The sequence below is a fragment of the Tachyglossus aculeatus genome, chromosome 16 (assembly GCF_015852505.1).
Source record: "Tachyglossus aculeatus isolate mTacAcu1 chromosome 16, mTacAcu1.pri, whole genome shotgun sequence".
Classification (NCBI taxonomy): domain Eukaryota; kingdom Metazoa; phylum Chordata; class Mammalia; order Monotremata; family Tachyglossidae; genus Tachyglossus; species Tachyglossus aculeatus.
In genome coordinates, this window is record NC_052081.1 from 29,736,355 (window position 1) to 29,744,745 (window position 8,391).

Genomic DNA, 8,391 nt, shown 5'->3' on the forward strand with positions numbered 1-8,391 from the left:
CCAGCACTGGAATGAAACCTAGTGAACTGATCATTCTGAAGGCCAACGGTACATACTTCCACTCAATTGAAAAAAGTATAAACACGAAAAGAATAAGTTTTGTTTGGTTTATCAGATTTAAATTCTGGTTCAAAAAATTCAGAAGTCCACGTTTAAGACCGGTTTAAATACCACAGAGCCAAAGTCAGTAATGTTAAACGGCATACTATTTTCTTCCCACTCAGGAAAAGTAGCCTGAAGAGATGCTTGGTTAAGATTTTGGCAATAAGTCTAATGATGACCATGTGTTTGCTCAGTTCAGTTGCTATGAGAAAAGTAGGTAAAATGTAGATAGTCAACAGTGTTGTTTTGAGTTATTAATAATAATAATAAATTATTGTATTTGTTAAGCACTATGTGCCAGGCACTGTACTAAGGTCTGCGGTGGATACAAGCAAATTGGGCTGTACACAGTCCCTGCCCTACGTGGGGCTCAGTCTCAAACCCCATTTTACAGATGAGGGAACTGAGGCACAGAGAAGTGAAGTGACTTGCCCAAGGTCACAAAGCAGATGAGTGGCGGAGCCGGGATTAGAACCCATGACCTTCTGACTCCCAGGCCCATGCTCTAGCCACTATGCCCCACTGCTTCCCTTCAATTCAGTCCTGAGGAACTACGGAACGGGGAGGAAATGTGATTGTAATTCCCACCGCACATAAGGATTTCTTCTGCTCACTCCAGGGTGAGAATTGTGAAAGGTGTTCAAAATTATTTTCCCTTTTTTAATGTTCAATGGAAGGTAAGGGGACTAGCCATTGCACTGTTAGTGTTTTCTTTAGTGATGTGGATGTCGATGTTGCTAGAAAAGATCATTCCCCCAGTTTTCATGGCTGACACTATCTTGACCTGCCTTTTTCTTCCATTCTGCCTTCTCATCGGCCCAATTCAGAAATCTACGATGACCACATTAGGTGACAGAATCTCTGATTTTAATATTACATTTCTCTCAGAGATAATGGCTGAAATGAAATTGAGAGGTGATGAAGTAAACAGCATACACGTAAGCATACAAGTTAATAACATTTATAACACATTCAGAAGAGGATTACAATGTAAGAAATACTTAGACACTAGATCTTGGCAGAGATTCTTGGTGTGGAAATCGATTCAATTGAGATATATACCCAAGATACTGTTTTCAGTGGTTTGTCTATGATTACGGCAACATATCCTATTGCTGCTTGTGAGAAATTGAACCAAAGATTATCAGATTCAGAAATGACTTTGGGACTAAAATTTAAATTCCTTGGAGGGTGTGCATGATGGAGAAGAAAGGCAAATGAATTTAATTCCTCTTGCTGATGTGGCGGCAGCACTATTTTTAGGTATAATCCAAACAGAGCATATCTTTTCCATTCTGATTAGGACAAACCTGGCTGGGATTCAAGACAAATTAGTATTTCTCAACACATAACCCACATAAACTAACAAATAAAATCATATTATTTGGTGCTGATGCTAGCTGGGCTTTTCAATTTACTATTTTTGCCTGGCTTTTTTTTTTTTTGTCCAAGAGAACCAGTTTGGCTCAGCTTTATTAGAAAAGGGCAATGATGGCCTTCATTTGGACCACTACTTAGGAGGTCAATCAATCAATTGTATTTATTGAGCGGTTACTGTTTTCAGAGCACGGTTCTAAGCGCTTGGGAGAGAACAATACCACAGAGTCATTAGACACATTCCCTGCCCACAATGAGTTTACAGTCTTAAGAGTCTCCAACTGCGTTGTAACTTTGGGTGCAGAATTTCCACCCCTGCAACTGGACATATTGCAGAAAGGAAGTCAGGGCATTCGACAAGATAGGAAATTAAAATATTTTGGAAAAATATGCTGAACAAGGAAGGGGCTTTCAACAGCCGCTTAAAAAGTACAAGTAAAAATTCAGTCTCAGACAAGTTGTGGACCAAAGAATAGTTGTGAAATCTGTTTGCCAGTGTTTTTCTGCACTAGGAAATGAACAGGGGCTTGCAAGTCCGGCAGAGGGCAAAGCTGTAACAGACCATTAGACAGAACACTGGATTGGACTGATGACACCTACTGGGATGAATTAACTGCTTAGTGCCGACAACATTAGGTACAACATTATTTCCTCATGTTGCCAACTTGTACTTCCCAAGCACTTAATACAGTGCTCTGCACACAGTAAGCACTCAATAAATACAATTGAATGAATGAATGAATGAATTTGCATATGGTAGATCACACATATACGGCAGGAGGAGGTCATAAGTACTCCACAGCAGAGAACTTTGCAGCCTTGTCTGGACCCAAATCCATTGGAAAATTTACTTCATAAAATCAAACTGCACAAGTGATCCCTCTTTTTTGATCTTTAGATGACTGTCGGTTCGATGTGGGGAAAAAGCCACAGGTGTAAAGCATGTGTTTAGAGAAGCAGCATGGCTCCGTGGAAAGAGCCCAGGCTTGGGATTCAGAGGTCATGGGTTGTAATTCTGGCTCTGCCACTTGCCAGCTGTGTGACTCCGGGCAAGTCATTTAACTTTTCTGTGCCTCAGTTACTTCATCTGTAAAATGGGGATTAAGACTGTGAGCCCCCTGTGGAACAACCTGATTACCTTGTATCCCCTCCAGAATTTAGAATAGTGTTCGGCACATAGTAAGTGCTTAACAAATGCCATTATTATTATTATATGTCAAATCTTTGTACCTCTACCACAGATTGCTCCTTTCACTCAATTTTGCAATGATTTGTACCATTATTTAGCAGCCTAATATGCTTCCCTTCCTGATGCCACCTAGATTGTTAATTGAGCTCTATTCTTCCTCAAAGAAAGATCAGGCAGCTTCTCTATCCCCTCTATTCCGAACGACTGGGAGAAGCACTAATAGTAATTGGAGTATTTTTTAAGCACTTCCTATGTGCTAAGCGCTGGGGTAGATATAAGGTAATCAGGTTGGACACAGTCCCTGTCCCGCCTGAGGCTCACAGTCTTAATCCCCATTTTATGGACAACGTAAGTGAGGCACAGAGTGAAGTGATTTGCCCAAGGTCACACAGCAGGCACGTGGCAGAGCTGGGAATCCACCTCCTCTGACCCCCAGGTCTGTGCTCTTTTCACTAGGCCATGCTACCCCCTAGTAGACCCTAAAGTCTCTTTTGACCTTTTCACACCAAGCATACAATAAGTTTATTTCTCCAGGTCACAGCATTTCCTTCTTTTCATTCATTCATTCAATCTTATTTATTGAGCACTTACTGTGTGCAGAGCACTGTACTAAGTGCTTGGGAAGTACAAGTCAGCAACATAAAGAGATACGCCGTTGCCAGTAATAAAGAATTAAATCTTCTTACTAAATAAATTAATCCTATCTTTTCATTGTTGGGCTAGGAACTTCTTAAGTGCTTTAAGTTTTATGGCTTCTATATAACAGTTCTTATTCAAGAAAAATGTCATCTAAGCACTCATTCTGGAAAACCTCTATTAATCTTCTAGTATTATGGAAAACAATCATGGGAGCACCGCTGTGAGAGGCCACGTCTTGTCATCTTGAAAAACAAATGTATTCACTCTGTTGCTTTGAGGATTCTTGGGCTTTTTTACATAGAGAAGAACTTTGGGCAAGTTTTGTTTCGCTGTAGCAGGTCATTTTGGCCATTCTTGGGCCCCTGACCGTGCTACCGCTCATGGAAGAGTTGGTATTTCTCTCCCTGATCATCCCTTTGCAAACATAGGAGGAACCAGTCACACTAATCATGACACACCCATCTAGAGGATGAATATTTAATCCTCATCATTTACTAAATGTATTTAACTTTTGTTTCAGGTATCCTCGCTATATAGTCTTAGCTTATTAAAAATTCAAAAGTAGAATTTTTAATGGTACTTGTTGAGCATTTGCCATGTGCTGGGCACTGTACTAAGAGCTGGGGTAGATGCAAAATAATCGGGTTATCCCACAGAGGGCTCACAGTCTCGATCCCCATTTTACAGATGAGGTAACCGAGGCTCAGGGAAATTAAGTGAGTTGTCCAAGGTCACACAGCAGACACGTGCTGGAGCGGAGGTTAGAACCCAGGTCCTCCGAGTCCCAGGTCCATGCTCTTTCCATTAGGCCACGCTGCTTCTCAAGTGGTTTTGAGGTAATTCGGCCAGCATTTAGGGAGAAATGTAATGCCACTTTTACAAGACTCTCATAACCAAAATACACTCTATGATCAATTTGCTGTGCTTTTGAATGTTAGAGAGTTATGGATTAATATCCATATAACCTTGTATGCCTGAGCAGTTCTGAATTTTATCATTTTATGATCAACGATCAATCTGCTTCAATCTATTTGCTTCAAAACACTGCTACAGTGACCTATGGACTAAACAAATGGGGGAAAAAGTCACTCTGGGTTCAAGATTTTTTTTACTAAAAAAAAAAGTATGCTTAAAATATGAAGTAGCCACCGAAGCCTAGGCACATACATCGTGGGCTGGAATATGGCATTAGAAATCCAAGTCCTCAGCTTCAGATCAACTGATATCACCCGGAACAAGTAACTAATTGTTCAGTCCTTGTCTGTTCAACCATATGTTTGGGGACAAAATATCCACTCAATATCACTCATCTGATTACTGTATTTTGGTACTTAATGATCTAGCAATCTAATTTAAAACTTGCATGTTTGAAGAAGAGAAAAAGGTGAGTGCCAGTAACAGATCGGGGCCTGAAAAAAAAAATCCTATAATTAGAAGGCCTGAAAATAGCTTGAATTTAGTTATGAATTGTTTGGGTAAACCCAGTAGCTCTCAGGTTAAAAGGATGCAGCTGTACTTAGTCTCGGGCCCAATTTACTCTGTTGAGCATTGTATTGGAAAGGCAATCTTTATTTTGAGGAAAAAAAAAAAACTCTGGCGCTTTCCATTCTAGTCAAATGGTGTTTCAGAACCCCTATGGACCACACTGTACATACTCTCAAGTGTGCTGCATTGGTATTTATTGCACATAAACCAATTCCTTACACAGTAGTTAGTCGCACCAGAGTATAAATACTTTATAAAACACACAGGAGAAATGGAAATGAAACAAGTGCTAAATTAACAGTGAATTCACGTGAGCACTTGGAGATTAAAAAAAAAAAGAAAATCCTTAAGATACTTTAATTTATAATATGGACACAGTTACAGTACCATGATAAAAATAGTATAAGTTCTCAAGAATACATCAACTCGATAACAGAATAGACAACACATGGAGTGACTGGATCTCATGTTAATTTTCATCCCCCCCCCCCCCCCCCCCGCCCCCTATCCCTTTTGTGCAAGTAACATTTTTAGTGGACTTCACGATTCCTAACACTGTGCAAAATGGCATTTCACCATTCGTTTTTCTTTCCTCTAAATGTGCAGTAATTTTGATACTAGGGGCGCTTCATTCCTTTTCTCTTCCTCGCCAAGTGTGACAGTCCCATGTCACGGAGGGTCAGTGCCTGGTCATTCAGACTAATATTGATACATAAATAAGCTGTTTAATATAAACACGTCTCTATATTTCACTGTGCAATATGCGCAGTGTGAGGTAGAGTCTCCCCAGCCTATTCCCCACTGCCCGGACCACCGGGTTTGTAGGGCCGGAGGAAAGCTACGAGGGTGGTTAAAAGTTTAGGATTAAAAAAGGGAAAGCACACTTCAGGTGATTTCCGGGTCTTTCTCTTTTGCTAACAAAAAAAAAAAAAAAAAAAAGCCCTGGGGGAGCCGTTAATTGGACTTTAAAATAGAAAAGCTTCCCGGCAGAAGGGGGAAAATGGATGGCCCGGTTGGCAGGAGCGCTGTCCGGCCGGGGGCGCGGCTCTTTCTGCCTTTCTGGCTCGGAGGGCAGGAGTCGTGGGGGGATTTGGCAGAAATCCCTGCCCCGCAACCCTTCCCTCCTCCGGCTGCCAAGGTGCCCACCCTGAGGGCGGCCCCACCGAAGACCCCGGGAACCGCTCCCCGCGTCCAAACGACAACTTCTTGGCTGCGAACCCGCTGCGGGGTAGGGACCGTCTCTCTCCGTTGCCGATTTGCCGGGAAGCAGCGAGGCTTAATGGAGAGAGCCCGGGTTTAGAAGTCAGAGGTCGTGGGTTCTAATCCCGCCTCCGCCCCTTGTCAGCTGGGTGACTTGGGGCAAGTCACTTCTCTGGGCCTCAGTGGCCTCATCTGTAAAATGGGGATGAAGACTGTGAGCCTCACGTGGGCCAACCTTGATTCTCCCCCGGCGCTTAGAACAGTGCTTGGCACGTAGTAAGCTTTTAGAGAAGCACCGTGGCTAAGTGGAAAGAGCCCGGGTTTAGGAGTCAGAGGTCGTGGGTTCTAATCCCGGCCCCGCCCCTTGTCAGTTGGGTGATTTGGGGCAAGTCATTTCTCTGGACCTCATCTGTAAAATGGGGATGAGGACTGTGAGCCTCACGTAGGCTAACCTGATTACCTTGTATCTCCCCCGGCGCTTAGAACAGTGCTTGGCACGTGGTAAGCGCTTAGTGAAGCATTGCGGCTCAGTGGGAAGAGCCCGGGTTTGGGAGCCAGAGGCCGTGGGTACTAATCCCGGCTCCGCCCCTTGTCAGCTGGGTGACTTGGGGCAAGTCACTTCTCTGGGCCTCAGGGACCTCATCTGGAAAATGGGGATGAAGGCTGTGGGCCTCACATGGGCCAACCTCGTATCTCCCCCGGCGCTTGGCCAGTGCTTGGCACGTAGTAAGCGCTGAACCCAAACCATCACTATCATTATTACCGGTTGTGGTCTCCCAAGTGCTCAGCCCACAGTGAGAGCTCAATCAAGACGATCGAACGAATGGCTGAGCAACCACAAACCCCAGCCTGGGCCTGGTTGCGCTGGGGTTGGACGGTGGGGCATCCGTCGGTGGGCGCCGTCGCTATACCTTGGAGTCGGAGCAGGCGTGGAGTCCGGCCCCGTGGTCCGGGCCGGAGGAACCGCCGCCGTTGAAGCGGGCCCAGGGCTGGGACGGGTCCGGCTCCCGGTCCCGGCGGGGCGAGGGCGGTTGGGCCCCGGGGCGGAGGCAGCACAGGAGCCGCTTGAAGGCCTGTCGGAAGTCGGGGCTGCGGCAGTAGATGATGGGGTTGAAAGCCGAGTTGGCGTAGCCCAGCCAGTTGAAGAAGACGAAGAGTTGGTTGGGCACCAGGTCCCGGTGGAAGCCCTTGACCACGTTGGCCAAGAAGAAGGGCAACCAGCAGAGGGTGAAGACGCCCATGATGATGCCCAAGGTCTTGAGGGCCTTCTGCTCCTTGAGGGCCAGGAGGCGGGAGGGCCGCCTCTTGCTGGGCCGGCCGTTGGCGAGGGCGAGCGGTGGCGGGCTCGACGGCGGGGAGGGCGGCCGGCCCGACGGCGAGAAGGGCGACCGGCCCGACGGCGAGGAGGGCGGCCGGCCCGACGGCGAGGAGGGCGGCCGAGGCCTACCGTAGAAGCGGCGCTCGCAGCGGTCGATCTTCTTCACCTGCTTGCGCGCCTCGCGGAAGACGCGCAGGTAGACGAAGGCCATGACGGCCAGCGGCACGTAGAAGGACACGACGGACGAGGCGACGGCGTAGGCCCGGTTGGTGACGAAGTCGCAGCACTTGGGGTCGTCGTAGCAGCGCCGGGCCTCGTCGCCGTCGGCCCGCCACCAGTGCATGAGGATGGGCAGGAAGGACACCAGGGCCGAGATGGCCCACACGACGCACACCAGGGCCCGCGCCCGGGCCCGGGTCAGCAGGCTCTGGTAGCGGAAGGGCGACGTGATGGCCAGGTAGCGGTCCAGGGCGATGACGCACAGGGTCTCGATGCTGGCCGTGACACACAGCACGTCCACCGACGTCCACAGCTCGCAGAAGAAGGAGCCGAACTCCCAGCGGCCCCACACCACGAGGGTGGCCCCGAAGGGCACCACCAGCAGCCCCATCACCAGGTCGGCGCCGGCCAGGGACAGGATGAACAGGTTGGTCAGCGTCTGCAGCCGCGGCGTCCTGGCGACGGCCGCGATCACCAGCGCGTTGCCCGCCACGATCAGCAGCACCATCAGGGCCATCGGCAGGCCCACGCCGGCCGCCCACGGCGGGGAGGCGGCGGGCCCCGGCAGGCGGGACGCCCCGTCGGACGCCGCCCAGGACAGGTTGTGGGGCTGGGGGCCGGGCGGGGGCCCCCCACCGCCCATGGCGGGGACGGTCGGAGCGCCCGACGGCGCTCGTCCGGGCTCCGGAGGCTCCCCTGCCCCGTCGGGGGTGGCGGGGGAGCGGCGGCGGCGGCTGCTGTTGCTGCTGCTGCCGGAGGTACCGGAGGTGGAGCCGCTGCCCGACCCGCCGCCGCCGCCGAGACTTGAGCATGTTTCTGAGCGCTCCGGTCTGGCCCCGGCCGCCCCCGACGCCCCGCACCC

General features: G+C 48.8%; 1 protein-coding gene across 1 annotated transcript; it reads right to left on the minus strand.

Moving 5' to 3' along the window:
• Positions 1-6,733: 6,733 nt before the first annotated feature.
• ADRB1 (adrenoceptor beta 1) lies at positions 6,734-8,172 on the minus strand. Its single transcript, XM_038758615.1, has one exon. The coding sequence runs from the start codon at positions 8,170-8,172 to the stop codon at positions 6,898-6,900; it is 1,275 nt and encodes a 424-aa protein (XP_038614543.1). The 3' UTR covers positions 6,734-6,897.
• Between the last annotated feature and the right edge of the window lie 219 nt (positions 8,173-8,391).